Below are 15,269 nucleotides of genomic sequence, written 5' to 3'. Positions count from 1 at the left end.
TCAAGTGGTTGGCAAGGCTTGAGAAGCAAAGTTTGGGGCTGCCATTGCTACCATTGGTGAGCTTGTGGTGGACAAGCTAGAGGGACTATAATTGGAGTCCTAAAGGCATCCTAAGGAAGGGAGATTTATTAATTATGCACCTTGAAGATTAGTACTCAAAATCTCTCTTTTAGTTAGGGTTTAATAAATTAAATTTCTAAAGTTCAATCCTTGATGGCAAATGAAAGTTTAATGCATGCTAAAATGTGTTTTGGTATGCTTTTAGACATTGAAAATTGATTTGGCACATAACTCATCAAGCATGATAAATGTAACCCTACATTAATTTTTGAAATTCAAGGTTCTAATGCCTTAAATTCCATGCTTCCTAGCCTTCAGCTTTTAGCTTAGGAAGGTGTGGTATATATAGAAATAGTTTCAAAGCTTGGAAATGCCTTTGAATCTTCCATTTGTATCACATCCCTGCTTGACGATTTCTTCAATCTCCTCGCATTACATTAGGCAAATAATTTCTGCTTTGGAAGTTGTATAAGCAATGACAAATATTTTTACGGAACCAAGATTTTGCAGACATTCCTGAGTCCCAGGATTCTTCCACACTATTGCTATGCTAAGCGTGGAAGGCCATGCAAGGCAAGAGCTTCCAGGGTAGGAAGCCAATTGTTTTAGAATTATATAGTATACAGTATATAATAACAACAATGTTGTCATTATATTTGGACAAAGTGATGAAATATACAAACAAACAAACAAAATGTATCTGCACAAATACTTGTATTTCAGGCGTGAATGGGCTCCTCGTGTTTCTAAATGGCAATTCAAAATAGAGCCAAGCAAGGGAAGAAATATAAAAGATGAGGCCTATATTGTGAGGTAAGTTCTTATCATAGTTGCTCCAGTTGGATCAGAAAATAGATGCCTAACAAGGCACATTCTCATATCATTCGGTGCAGTAAAAAACATATAGAAGGCAAACAGTATCAGATCAGCTGAGGACAGATTCGAACCAAGGAATCCCTGCCACATCCTGCACAAAGATACATATACCAGTTGTTCCAAGGTAAAGGTGCAAAGCTTTTAGTTATGTATTTATTTACATGCCTATGCTCACAGTGATGCAATTATCATATCATCGATTAGAATTTGTAAAATCTCCAGCAGTCCAGCTATTATGCTTGTTAGGGACTTGTTTTCACTGAATGCATGTCAGAAGATGCTTCACTGTTTCATCCTTTATTGTCTGCACTAGTTTCCCTTAACCATCCCATTTCCATGTTTATTTGGGAACCAGATTCCTCTGAACTGGCTTTACAAGATAATGAACCACTGTTTGAATAAGAGGTTTTTACCACACACAAGGCACATATGGTTTAATTATCTAGTATGTGCATTTCAAGATCAAAACCTTCCTAACCTTACTTTTTTTAAATGAAAAGAAGCCTCTGCATACAAATATACAGTAAACTGAAGGCATATAACTGGTAAATACAGACAACTGAGAGAAGAATAAAGATAAAAGAAATTTAAACCATACCAATTGGGTAAGCGGAAGAAAGTATGGAAGAATGTCCTAATGCCATCAATATCCAGTTGCAGTATAAGTGCCAGTCCAAAGAGAAAGAATGCCCTTTGACGTTTCCTTTCTTGTGGCCAAAGAGTATTCCAAGCTGAGAAAAGTAATGTAATCATCATAAACTAATCTCCCATCGTATTCATTTGGATGTGATTGGTATAATTTAAATGTGAAAGAAATGATTTTGTAATTTCAGGCAATTGATTTTCTTGAATTATACTTGCACAACAAACAGCACACACTGTTAATGCAAAATTTCCAGTTGCCGTGCATGAACACAAGCTAATATGCTCTGCCTTTTCCTAAATTCTTGAACATATTTCATAATTTTACATGCAACGTTTGCAATTTATATATTAGTGGTCCATCTATGGCTCTACATGAAAAATAGTATAAAATAAAGAAGCATTAAAATGGTATATTTACATATAGAAATTATTTTCCTTATGCCAGGGAAGAGAAATCTCATTTAAAAAAAATTTTGCCATTGAGCAGCATGACCATTGCCAACAGGAAAATGCTGTTTGATAGGAAAATTAATAATTTAGTTATTGTTTAGCTCCTGTATAGTTATCATGAAATGAATCAATCATGGCTGTTATATTGCATAATTAGCATACAACCCTTATTAATTAACTTTCTTGTCCTCTCATCAATCGTCTGAGAAAAGGGATTCTCGCTAATGAGTTCAACAGAAGGAGAAAAAGAGTACTAGATAGAACAGAAGCCCTCCTCCCAACGTCAAAGTGTAAATGGAAAACAAACCTCACCAATTATGGAGGCCGGCTATGAAGTCAAGAAACTACCGAGGAATCTACCTAACTCTGAAGTTGGCAAGGTCTAAGAGGTGCATTAGTGCTGGGCTGTCTTTAAGTTCTGAAGTTGACAATTTAATTCTTAACAGTTCCATTTAGATCTCTAAAGAATCTCAAGCATAATGTTCACTTTTCTCCCTTTTGGTTACTAGTAATTCTTTGCCTTAAATGTCAGAAATAAAGGCTTGGAAACTCATAGATTACACAAGAAAAGCAAGATTACAGTTATCTATCCTAACTTAATTGATAATTACAGAAGCGGAACCAGAGTTTGTAATGGATCGAGACCCAGAGGAGGCCATGATTGGTAGCGTTGAGTAAGAATTATTATTGAATTCAGTTGAAAGTACTATGTTCGTGGATTTTAGTTATGCGGTATACACACGGAACGAACGAGTTAAATAAACAAGAGTGCTGAGCATGATATCAGTCTAGCTAATAATAATGTAAAAATTCAGTGTCTGTGTGCATACATGTCCATACTTAACATACCTTGCATTGAGATGTTTGCATTAATTCTTTTACGAGTAAGCTTGCCCTTAGAATGGTCCTGTTTCAATATGTTTGCAATTACAGAAGCATAATTTGGAGCCTCTGACAATGACCTCACCACAGAATAGCCTGTTCAATGGAGATACAACAAATAGTCTCCATCAGATTTTCTACAAGAAAATAGGGATTATCTCATTATTTCCTCACCTGTGGCTGGGTGCACCATGCTAGCAGCAGCACCAAATGCAAGGTTCTTTTGCTCAGTATTAGGCAAGGAACCACCAACTGGAATATATGACCATTCCTGCAAAAAGGATTGAAAAACTATCATGTTAGGTGCCCACAGAAATGTTAAATTATCAATATAACTCATGTTATATGAGCAAGAATGATTTGTAGAAAGGCTGAACTCTGTAGCACATAAATGACTCCCAGTGCATGTACAAGTCACAAAATGTACTAGTCCATGGACTTCTTGCTGGCAGTAGGAGCCTAGGGGATTTCAGCATTAGTTGCAAGAGGATGTGCATTATGTAGTAATAGTGATACAACAGTTAATAATTTCACATCTATGTTGTAAGGGCAGTAGCTTTTTTCCCTTCATAATTAGCAGGGACAAATATGACAAACCAAAAAACCTTTCATCGATATTTTGTAACATAAAGGTAAACTTGACTATGCTTTCTTATCTTCCAAGAATCACATACGAGAAACAGAAATTCAGAAGAGGGGGATAGGAAAACCTCTTTGTTATATGTATTCAGATACAATGGTCAGGTTAATAAATACGACTATTTATTATATGGATTATGACTGAGAATCTCAATACTATTGAATCATAATGACAGAGTTGTCCAAAATTCTGACTTTCACTAAAATCATTCAACTTTCTATTAGAACTCCTAAGCTATGGATATTAAGGAGTATGAACATGCTATCTATGAACAGTAAATTAGAACAAAATGGCCATAAAGCCCTGTTCTGGTATTAATCATAAAATGGAAAATCCCTGTTTTAGATTAAAATTAAAAAAATAAATACAACAATACAATAACAATAACAATAACAATAACTAAGTCTTAATCCCAATCTAGTTGGAGTTCGTTATAATAATAATAATAATAATAATAATAATAATAATACACATGCATTGGCTAAAAGAAGCATATTGCTTGGAAAACAACACAGTTTTGGTTATGAAGTTTACCTCTTCATAGGTTTTCAAAATTCGGATTCCCATCGTCTCTAACCTTGACATGAGTTTCCTCTTTAACAAGTCAAAAGGCATAGCATCTTTGGAGGCCAAACAAGTTTCCTGCAATGTATCAACGCTAAATACTTTGCACATAATTGTTATGAATAAATCTATATGCAAGCAAAATAAGTACATTTGAACCGACCTCAAAAAAAACTCTTGTTGAAGACATGGGCATGGCATAAAGAAATGTTGGATATTCAGATTCTAAACAAGGAACTTTCTGTTTCATGTAGTCTCTGTAATCCATGAAGACCATCAAACTAGGATCATATGGATTGTTTTCCACCTGGAAGTATATTAAGAAGAAAAAAAAGAAGAGATAGACACAGCCAGTCAACATTTCATCACAGAACAAGTTCTGAAATCCTCTATCTATGCTGAGTAGAAGATCACTCAATAACACATCAAAGTTGCATTAATTCAACACAGATATTTATCCGACTCAACTCAACTGTGCCTTAATCCCAATCTACCAATAATTATCCAAAAGGGGAAAAAATGTGAATTACTTCCCTCTGCTGTTTAATTATCTCTTAAAGTGTTGAGCTGCCTCTTATATTAAAGTAAGGAAGTGCTTGGGAAAAATTTAAATAAAGCAAGAAAGGACAAAAGTAGGAATAATAAAGAATCGGCTCCAACATGTTAAACTCAAGTACAGAATATATAGCAAATAATTGACATTCCATATAATTTCTGTAATGGTGTAACCTAACTCATACCTCAACGTCCACACCATAAGCTGTTTGGACAGAAACCCGAGGACCTCCCACTTCATACTGCAATAGTTTCCCTGAAGCTGCCCCAGATGCAACAGTGGCAAGCCTAAAATAATAAATTAGGAACACGACACAGGATTCAAACTTGAGATAAACCTATGTGTACTATTATGAGAAGAGCTTAAATTAAGGATATCACATTTCACCTGCATGAAACAACAATATCATGTTCACATGCTACAAGACTATGACCATCAGAGGCTTCAATAATTCTTTCCACTTTTGAGCTAAGATACGAAACACCTGACTCGACACACCTAGAGGAAATTAATACAGTATAAAATACAACATTTCAACACCAAATGAAATAAATAACAAACAAATAAATAAATAAATAATTAAAGTCCAGTCACTCTACCTCCTCAATAACTCTTCATGGAGTAAATGTCTACTAACTCTTCCATAGGCACGACCAATCAGAACGGGATCATCATCATCATCAAGATATACTACAGTATCCCGCCAGACATGCTCAATACACCCTTCAAGTCCAAGATCTGAAAAATAAAATAAATTATAATAAATTCCACTTAGATGATAACACAAGCAGGGAATGAAGTAATGTAAAACTTTCCAGTAGCCATGCCAGGAACAAAAATTTTGGAAATAAGAAAAAGATATGAAAAGATTATTATTATTATATAAGCGGTAGGTTTCCAATTCCAAATCTGCACAGAGAAGTCTTGAGTTCGAGTCCATTTGTACCAAAGAAAAAGAGAGAGAGAGAGACAGAGAGAATTTCTTATCTCATTTGAAAGTAAAATTATGATTCCTAAGTGGGGCAAAAAAATGTTACCTTTAAATTCATCCTCCCAGACACCATAATTATTGGTAAAAGGAAGATCAGGACCTATTAGTCCAACACTTAATCCCAACTTAGCTGATTCTGCAGCAAGAGCTAGACCAGCTGGACCGCAACCAATAACCACCAAATCCATTACTTCATCTCCACTTGGTATCGACGGCAACTGCACAACATCAGAAGCAAACGAGGAAAAATAAAACAACACGACAAGTCATTTCAAATTAAGTATGTTTGCAGTTAAGAGAGAGAGAGAGAGAGAGAGAGAGAGAAAGAAACCTTATCGGCGAGTTTAGACTGTTTCTCCATGGCCTTTTTCTGCTGCATTTGAACAAAAAGAAGCTCGGAGCCACCGGCCTTTATATAATCTTCATCATCAGCAAATTCTTCTTTAATGGCCACACAACTATCGCTACCTGCACTGCTTGCTCTCACTTGATACAAACGACACCGTTTGTTTGAAAGACTTCCTTGTTTTTTTGTTCTCAGTGTTCTCCTCCTCGACCTCCCCGCGGGAAATGAAAACACGGCCATTGCTGTGAAGTTTCGAGCTCCTAGACACTCCATTTTGGAATCTTTTTTCTTCCTTTCAAGGTTGTTATTCGGAAACTATTCTTTTTCCTTTCTGAAAAGAAAAGAAAAGGTTTAAGCTTTATGCCATTTGTATGGTTTGGCAACTGCAGAGAGAAAAGATGAGGATCATGCGTGACGGTGAGCTCCGTGTAGAAACTGAAACCCGAGAAGTCTTGCCTCTTCTGTTCCCAGACTCTCAGCCTTGGGGATAGGGGACGTGCTGAGTTGGACCAGTATCATCCCAAAATCTGCCACGTGGACTTTTGGGATTGGCACAGTAATTCGAAAAAGCAATTCGTAATCAGGAAAGCTGCTGGGAGTCTCGGAAAGTAGAAAAGGTGTCGTTTTGATCGTGTAAACTAGAACAAACGACGTCGCTTTTTTAATTGTAAAAGCTAGGGCTGACACGTAAAACGGTTTCCGTTGTGTGGGGATTGGTCCGGAGACGGAGGGTGAAGAAAGTTGCCATGAACAAACCTCGTTGATCGATCGGAAAGATTGAAGGTTGCGGAGTGGGATGGGAAATCGAAAACAGAAATGGACTTCAGAGGAAGAAGAAGCACTAAGAGCAGGAATAGCCAAACATGGTACTGGCAAGTGGAAAAACATCCAAAAAGACCCAGAATTCAATCCTTTCCTTTTTGCCCGCTCCAATATCGATCTTAAGGTTATCTCTCTTTCCCTCTCTATATATATATGTATATTTTTCTCTTATTTTTGATCTGGGAAATCGAAAACCAACGTGTTCATGGATTGTTTCTGAGCTTGCTAAACAACGTAATTTCTGTTTTCAAGAGTTGAGCTATATGGACTAGCTGGATGTGGAAAAGCTCTTACCTTTTATGTTGACGAAGGCAATCTTGAGCTATTTATGAGTGGTAGTTAGATCCTATGATTGGAAAAGGGAGATGTTTTGTGAATGAGTTTCTTGCTGTTTTGAAGTAAATGATGAAGCTGAAAAAATGGCCGGTTGTTTGTATCTAGAATGATTTTCGAGGTTATAGTTGTGGTGATTAGTGAAGATGTTTTCTTTTGTAGGATAAATGGCGGAATATGAGTGCCAGTGCCGGTGGCCAATGCCAGAGGGAAAAATCGCGGACACCAAAACCAAAAGCGATTTGTGATGATCCTGCTACTGCTGCTTCTCCAATTCCAGATTCGAATCTACAAACTTCTGCTTCTATTGCTCCGATTAAGGCAGATCTTGCCGTTGATGAATCTTCAAAAAGCATAATACATGGGAAAGGTGCCCCAAAGTATGTACTTGATTTCCTCTTGCCCATGCTGTGCCTTTCTTTTCTCCTTTTCTTTTTTCTTTTTTGTTTTTTCGATGATGATGAAAGTGTCTGTACTAATGTACTACATAAGTGAAGCTACTGTCTTCTATCGGTGCCTAATTACACACCAATGCAGTAGAGACCCTGCTGGATATTTTTTCCGCCTTTTCTCTGTTTTGTGACATGCCATCGACCAAATTACTTGATTTTGCAGGTATAATGCAATGATCTTTGAAGCAATTTCAGCCTTGAATAAGCAACCTGGAGCGGACACCAGTGCAATTGTGAGCTACATCGAGGTCTGAAGGAAGATTTTACCATGACTATGTTCTTTTGCTTCTGTATCAATGCCATTGATTTACCATGGCAGAGGCTATTATTTGTAGTTAGAGAAAAATGCTGCGTGATTTTGTCCGATTGGATAGTTTATGCAATTAAATGATGACATAAAGTGCACATATAGGCTGCTATCCATATTTCTTCAAGGTTTGGACTAGAAACGGAATGATACTACACATGTCAAATTGCTATCATTAGAAAATCTGTATGAAATTATGAGGAAAAAAAAAACCACTATTCAATTATACTTTAGGACTCAGAAAACATTTTAATAGGATTTAGTTGTGTTGGAAATTTAAAAAGTGTCACTGTAATTGCTACCTTTGCTAATTTTTAGATGTGCTGGTTCATTCTGCTGCATTACATCTTATTTACTTACTTTTTACTGTTCAGAAATAAGACAAGATTGCTTGTTTCCTTGATTATTCATGCAGCAAAGGCAAGAGGTACCACAAAATTTTAGAAAGCAATTAAGTGCAAGGTTAAGAAGATTGGTTGCACAGGAAAAACTTGAAAAGGTAAATCAATTCTATCACTGATGTCATGAAACCACTTAACCTAAAAATTCAAGTTTGTAGGTGAGAGCCACAAGAATATTTTTATATCTCTAACATAACATGGATGCAAATACCCATTGACTTGAAGTGTGAACAAATACAGACTTATTTTACCTTGTGATGAAATGTTTAATTAATAAATAGAGGCAGCCAAGGTTCGAACTTTGAACCTTTTGTTTTAAGATGCTTTGATACAATGTTATGAAATCACTCCACCTAAATGCTCAAACTTATAGGTGAGGACTACAAGAATAGTTTTATATCTCTAACAATTGCAATGATACTTCTTCCTTGATTGCTATGTCTTGATATTGATACCTGCTTGCTATACTGCAAACACATTTGTTCAACAAGCTGAATCAAGTTTCCTCTTATTTTTGCTTTTGTTTTTGTTATCCTTGCTTTGCTGACTCCATTTTTGCATGCAAAGAAATGGAGAATGAAGAGCATGGATGAAATTGTACAGAGAGTTGGGTTTATGTTGTAGCAAGTCATAACTTGTTAGAATAGGAATGTATAGATTAGATTGATGTAAATCCCTATAATCAAGGGATTAATTTGCTAGAATAAGAATGTATAGATTAGATTGATATAATCTTTATAATCAAGGGATTAATCCATATAATCAAGGAATCCCTTGATTACTAAAATTGTGTATTCCTTCCCTAATAGGAGACTGTAATTGTGTATATATATATGTACAGTCATAGCTTGAGAAAATAAGCAATCTAATTTTTTTCACAAAATCTCTTTTCTTTCTTCTTCTTTATTTCTCTAAATTCTCATGGTATCAAAGCTTAAAAAGGCCTGATTTTTCTTCTGCTATGCTGATTTTCTTTTCTATCCCTGTTAATATAAAAAAAAGGCCTGAAAAAGGTATTATTTCCTTGTATTTTGTTACTCTGAATGGGGCTACTTATGATGAGTATCTACAATACCAAGCAACAAAACAGCAAACATCGTCCTTATCTATTGTCTCTGCAATCCAACATGGTAATACATTCACTCATTTGACACAATCTTCATCTAATGAGTCATGGATTTTTTATTCAGGTGCCTCAGATCACATTTCTAATAGCTAAACTCTTTTCTCTATTCTTAATTCTTCTTCAAACTTTGTTGATGTTACCCTAGCTAATGGATCAAAAATTGTAGTTAAAGGAATAGGTGAGGCTCACCCTCTTCCTTCCTTTCCTTTAAATTCAATTTTATTTGCGCCCGAATGTCCATATGACTTGATATCCATTAGCAAGTTAACTAAACAACTAAATTGTTTTGTTACATTTTCTATTGATTCTGTTCTTGTGCAGGATCAAGGTACGGAAAAAGTGATTGGTGTAGGCCGTGAGTCACAAGGACTGTATCATCTCTCCAACTCAAAGTCTCGAGTTGCCTTTACTTCTGATGCCACTCCTGATATTCTTCATAATAGTTTGGTCCCAAATATCTCCAAACTCTAGAAACTGGTTCCTTCTCTTTCTTACTTTTCCTCTTTAAATTGTGAGTCTTGTCAACTTGGCAAACAAAATCGTTTTTCTTTTCTAAAAAGAATTAATAATCGAGTTGCATCCATGTTTGACATTATTCATTGAAATATATGAGGTCCAAGTTGAGTCAATTCAACTTTGGGTTTTCATTATTTTGTCATATTTATTGATGACTATTCTTGTTGCACTTGGTTATTTTTAATGAAAAATCGTTCTAAGTTATTTTCTATCTTTCAAAAATTTTATGCTGAGATACGTATTCAATTTAGCATTTCTATTAAAGTGTTACGTAGTAATAATGCAAGAGAATATTTTTCTCTTCCTTTTCAAACCTTTATGTCTTCTCAGAGTATGATTCATCAGTCTTCTTGCGCCCATCCTCCTCAACAAAATGGAATAGTTGAACATAAGAATAGACATCTAATTGAAGCAACTCGTACTTTGCTCCTTCATCATCATGTACCTCTTCGTTTTTGGTGGCCTTACTGCTTGCTATCTGATTAATCGTATGTCTTCTGTTGTTTTATAGCATTAGAGTCCTCATTTAGTTCTCTATCCAAATCAAAATCCTTTTCCTCTTTCATTGTGTGTATTTGGTTGTACTAGTTTTGTTCACAATCTTACCCTGGGAAAAGACAAACTTCAACCAAAATCTATCAAATGTATTTCCTTGGGTTATTATAATCTTTAAAAAGGCTACAAATGCTATGATGTAACTACCAATAAATATTTTCTTTCAGCAGATGTGACCTTTTCGAGACTTCTCCATATTTTTCACTAAATACAGTTAGCCAAACTTCCATTTCAACAGCTCTTCCTATTCCTAGTCTTCTTGACCAAAAGTCTTCTCCTCCACTTTTGGTTTACTCAAGATGACCTCAATCAAATTCTCTGCCTACCAATCCAGTTGATATTTCTTCTTATGATAAAGGTCCACAAACTGCTTCCAATGACTCATTGCCTACTCCAACACCATCTCTTACACTGGTCGAGCCCTTAACAGATGATGCTACCCTTCCTTTTGTCCTTCGAAATGGTACTCAATCCTTTCACAATACTCATTCCATTTATAATTTCTTGAGTTATTATCTTTTGTCACCTTCATATCATGCTTTTGTTACCAATTTATTCACTGTCCCAATACCTAAGACTATGGCAGAAGCAATGTCTTACGATAGTTGGCGGTAGGCTATGATTAAGGAAATGACTGCTCTTCATGATAATGGTACTTGGGAGATAATTCCTTTACCAGATGGCAAAACTACGATTGGATGTCGTTGGGTGTTTACAATTAAGGTAGGACCAAGTAGGAAAATTGATCGTCTCAAAGCTCGACTGATTGCCAAAGGCTATGCTAGGGTATTTGGCCTTGATTATGGTGATACTTTTTCTCATATAGCGAAGATTGCTTCTGTTCGTCTTCTTATCTCTATGGCAGCCATGTTTCATCGGCCTCTTCATCAGTTGGACATTAAAAATGCCTTCTTACATGGCGAAATTGCTGAAAAAGTATATATGGAGCAACCACCAGGATTTGTTGCTCTAGGAGAGTATGGATTAGCGTGTCAACTGCATCACTCTGTTTATGGTTTTAAACAATCCTCGAGAGCATGGTTTGGTCTTTTCAATGCCATTATTCAACAATTTGGGATGCATCGAAGTGAAGTAGATCATTCAGTTTTCTTCCGACATTTTCCTCATGGCAAGTGTATTTATTGGATAGTTTATGTTGATGATATTGTCGTAACAGATGATGATTATGAAGGCATTGCCCAACTCAAACAGTATCTGACCAGTCATTTTCATGTCAAAGATTTAGAAAAGCTGAAGTATTTCCTAGGCATTGAGGTTGCCCAATGTAGCAATTGTAATGCTATTTCACAAAGGAAATATGCATTGAATATATTAAAAGAAACCGGCATGCTAGATTGTAAAGCTATTGATACTCTTATGGACCCAAATGTTAAGCTTGTTCCTAGACAAGAGGAGCCTTTAAAAGATCTTGGCAAGTATCGAAGACTTGTTGGTAAATTAAATTACCTCACAATCACATGACCAGGTATCTCTTTCGCAGTAAGTGTAGTTAGCCAGTTCCCACAAACCCCTTGTTGATAATCACTAGAGCGCAGTATTTTAGATTCTCAGGTATGTTAAAGGAAACCTAGGACAGAATTTGTTATATGAAGATAGGCGACATACACAAATTGTAGGGTATTCTGATGTAGACTGAGCAGGATCTCCTTTAGATAGAAGATCAACTTTAGGGTATTGCATCCTAATTGGAGTGGAAAAGTAAGAAGCAAGATGTGGTGGCTAGGTTAAGTGCAAAAGCAGAGTATCAAGCTATGACTTTAGCTACATGTGAGATTATATGGTTAAAACAACTTCTTCATGAGTTAAAGTGTGGAGGTGATGAACAAATGAAGTTAATTTGTGACAATCAAGCCACATTACATATCGCTTCTAATCCTGTGTTTCATAAAGGACAAAGCACATAGAGATAGATTATCACTTTATTGGACAAAACATCTGATTCTAGATGTATTGCTACAAGTTTTGTCAGTTCAAATGATCAGTTAGCTAACACTCTCACTAAATCTCTCCAAGGGACTAGAAATGAGTATATTTGTAACAAGCTAGGAGCATACAATATGTACGCTCCAGCTTGAGGGGGAGTGTTAGAATAGGAATGTATAGATTAGATTAATGTAAATCCCTATAATCAAGGGATTAATTTTTTAGAATAAGAACGTATAGATTAGATTGATGTAATCCCTATAATCAAGGGATTAATCCCTATAATCAAGGAATCCCTTGATTAGTAAAATTGTGTATTCCTTCCCTAATAGGAGACTGTAATTGTGTATATATATGTACAGTCATAGCTTGATAAAATAAGCAAGCTAATTTTTCCACAAAATCTCTTTTCTTTCTTTATTTTTCTAAATTCTCATAACTGTTGCAGTGTTGCCCTGCACATCCCCTTCAAAAAAAGTCAATAAACAAATAGAAAGGAAGGCGAGTCTTGTAATATGTGAAGCAGTAAATTCTGGTAAAAAATTGCAGCTAGTTGTAGATGCTAAGAAAATCAATCTGTTGTATTCTTGTTTCTGCTTTCGTAAACCGTGAGGAAATCTGTCACATTAGTAGAAGAGACGTAATATGGGAGAGCATGGAAACAAATTTTTCTAGATGTAGAAGAGAATAGTTTACACATTTCCTTTGAGAATATATTTGCACTATAATTCTATTTTTGAGAGCATACTAAATGGTTTTAAAATGCAGGTTCAGAATTGTTATAAAATAAAGAACAGTTCCCCATTAGGGACAAAAATGCCTACCACTAAACAGAAAGATGCCCAACCTAGGCCTCTACAGAACAAGGGTTGCATAAATTCCAGTGATACCATGGAAGAAGCTGCAGCAGCGGCTGCCTACAGGGTTGCTGAGGCAGAAAACAAATCATTTGTTGCAGCTGAAGCAGTTAAGGAAGCAGAAAGGGTTTCAAAGATGGCTGAAGACACAGATTCGCTACTACAATTGGCCAAAGAGATATTTGAGAAATGTAAAGTCACATTCTTGTCTCTTTTGTCATTGCTTTTCCATTGTCTTTTAATGTGTACTGAGTTATTTTTAACTCTACAGGTTCACAAGGTGAGATTGTGCTTATTGCTTGAGATACATATTTATGCCTTATCAAGTGAGAAGGATGACCATTTCAACTAAAATGCGTGTAAATATTGTCATGTTTCTTTCCACATTTTTGTCAGATGTGATCGAGCTAAAGAAAAGGGCTGTTTTGTAGTAATAATTGTCATGTAATTTTTCAAATAGGGATGTGTGATAGTTCTTTGTAGATTAAACAATTTGCAGATCAATATCTTGTGATGCCTTTATGGTGGCTCTGTTTCTAATTCATTTTGCTTGCACTCATGCACTTCTACGAAAAAATGAGGCTTTTCTCAATAATCCAAGCGTGTGTTTATTGAGCTGGTAACATTACTTCTTAAAATTAAGGTTGCTGTGTAATTTCCAATAATGGAGGATAGTCAATTAGTCATTACTCCCTCTCTGGCTCTGCTCTCCAGCTTACACCCATAATCCTAGGCTTGTCTCCTGTTGCAATGAGATCAAGGCAAACAGTTGCCCGTTGTGCTTCCTTTCGTGGGTTTTAAGCAAATTCTCAAATTGGAAGCCAACACCTTTGTCTTCCTCGTTCTTGGATATTCCTTTAAACGGTCAAATAAAATTAGATACGAGTAAAATGCTAAAACCCATTACGGTTCAGCTGTCGGATTCAGTTTTTATTTGTGCATGTATGCGATACTTTCTTGATCAATATAATTTTGTAAGTGTAAGTATGCCCTTAAGGGGGAAGCTATAGCTCTTAAGTCAGCCGTCATCCTGGCAAGAAGCAGGGGAATTTCCAAAGCCATTTTTGGAGTCTGATTCGAAGGTTCTCATTGATATGGTTAAACGAGGAAGACAATATTGGTATATGGAAGCAGCTGTAATGGGTTGAAAGATTAATTAGGTAGCTAGTTCTACAAGGCAACTCACTTCACTTGTCCTATGTAGTGTGTGATGGACCTCTCATCCCCTCTTAAGCTTCAAGCTATTCCTTTTGTAGATGACAGCTGTCACGACCCAACCTATGGGCCGGACCGACACTAGGACCTGAGCTAGCTTAAAGCCCCTGAGACTCGTAGTAAGCCTAACTATTTTTCAACCCAACTCTAAGGCCCATTTGGGCCCAATTTCGAGAATTCAACCGAACAGAGTCCAGCTATAAAATGGACCGTTCAACGAGAAGTTTTGACTCTCCCAACCTGTAAACACAATATATAATAAATTGAGAAGCTCAGCTCACCCTCTACATACTCATAATATCATAAAATCCAATGGGAGCTCAGCTCCCTCATCCCATCCAATTATGTATGCAATTAATAATTTTACAGGTTTAACATAACTTTTATAATACAGGCTCAAAATAAAAATAAGTATTTCTAACACATGCGGAGTCTAAAATTTAACTCAATTGTACAAAGTATATTAAATACTATCAATGGACCTGCGGAGAAGAAGAGCAGGTTAGCCACAATAAATAATCCTCCTGTAGCCTGGAAAAATAGATAAACAAGAGTGAGCGTTCGACTCAGAGAGTAAAATACTAACTTTAATCATAATCTCTATAGCTATCTAAAGCTAATGCACCCTGTGGAGTGATATGCAACATCCTCATAATTTTCATACAATTCATATCATAACAGTAAAAAGGCAATTTGGAGCACTCATACACCCAACACTGTCAAGTAATACA

The 15,269-nt window shown here is 36.0% G+C and overlaps 2 protein-coding genes across 3 annotated transcripts; one reads left to right on the top strand and one right to left on the bottom strand.

Annotated features, from left to right (window-relative positions):
• Positions 1–688: 688 nt before the first annotated feature.
• Positions 689–6,292, bottom strand: LOC110633595 (lycopene epsilon cyclase, chloroplastic). Its single transcript, XM_021782260.2, has 11 exons — positions 5,996–6,292; positions 5,711–5,882; positions 5,273–5,411; positions 5,061–5,171; positions 4,858–4,960; positions 4,281–4,424; positions 4,088–4,195; positions 3,088–3,184; positions 2,881–3,009; positions 1,535–1,667; positions 689–1,027 (listed from the first exon to the last, which is right to left on the bottom strand). Exons 1-11 carry the CDS (start codon positions 6,281–6,283, stop codon positions 862–864), a joined length of 1,590 nt encoding a protein of 529 aa, XP_021637952.1. The 5' UTR covers positions 6,284–6,292; the 3' UTR covers positions 689–861.
• A 514-nt stretch (positions 6,293–6,806) lies between these two features.
• Positions 6,807–13,882, top strand: LOC110633596 (telomere repeat-binding factor 4). Of its 2 annotated transcripts, none has more exons than XM_021782261.2 (6): positions 6,807–6,956; positions 7,328–7,545; positions 7,781–7,865; positions 8,340–8,423; positions 13,235–13,514; positions 13,595–13,882. In XM_021782261.2, exons 1-6 carry the CDS (start codon positions 6,807–6,809, stop codon positions 13,624–13,626), a joined length of 849 nt encoding a protein of 282 aa, XP_021637953.1. In that variant the 3' UTR covers positions 13,627–13,882. The 2 variants fall into 2 exon arrangements, with proteins under 2 accessions (XP_021637953.1, XP_057985718.1); XM_058129735.1 differs by lacking the exon at positions 13,595–13,882 and adding an exon at positions 9,773–9,928 and having other exon boundaries at positions 13,235–13,374.
• The last annotated feature ends 1,387 nt before the right edge of the window (positions 13,883–15,269 follow it).

The sequence above is a fragment of the Hevea brasiliensis genome, chromosome 11 (genome assembly GCF_030052815.1).
Source record: "Hevea brasiliensis isolate MT/VB/25A 57/8 chromosome 11, ASM3005281v1, whole genome shotgun sequence".
Lineage (NCBI taxonomy): Eukaryota > Viridiplantae > Streptophyta > Magnoliopsida > Malpighiales > Euphorbiaceae > Hevea > Hevea brasiliensis.
The sequence above is the reverse complement of the archived record's forward strand: the minus strand, read 5'-3'. Positions and strand labels throughout refer to the sequence as shown.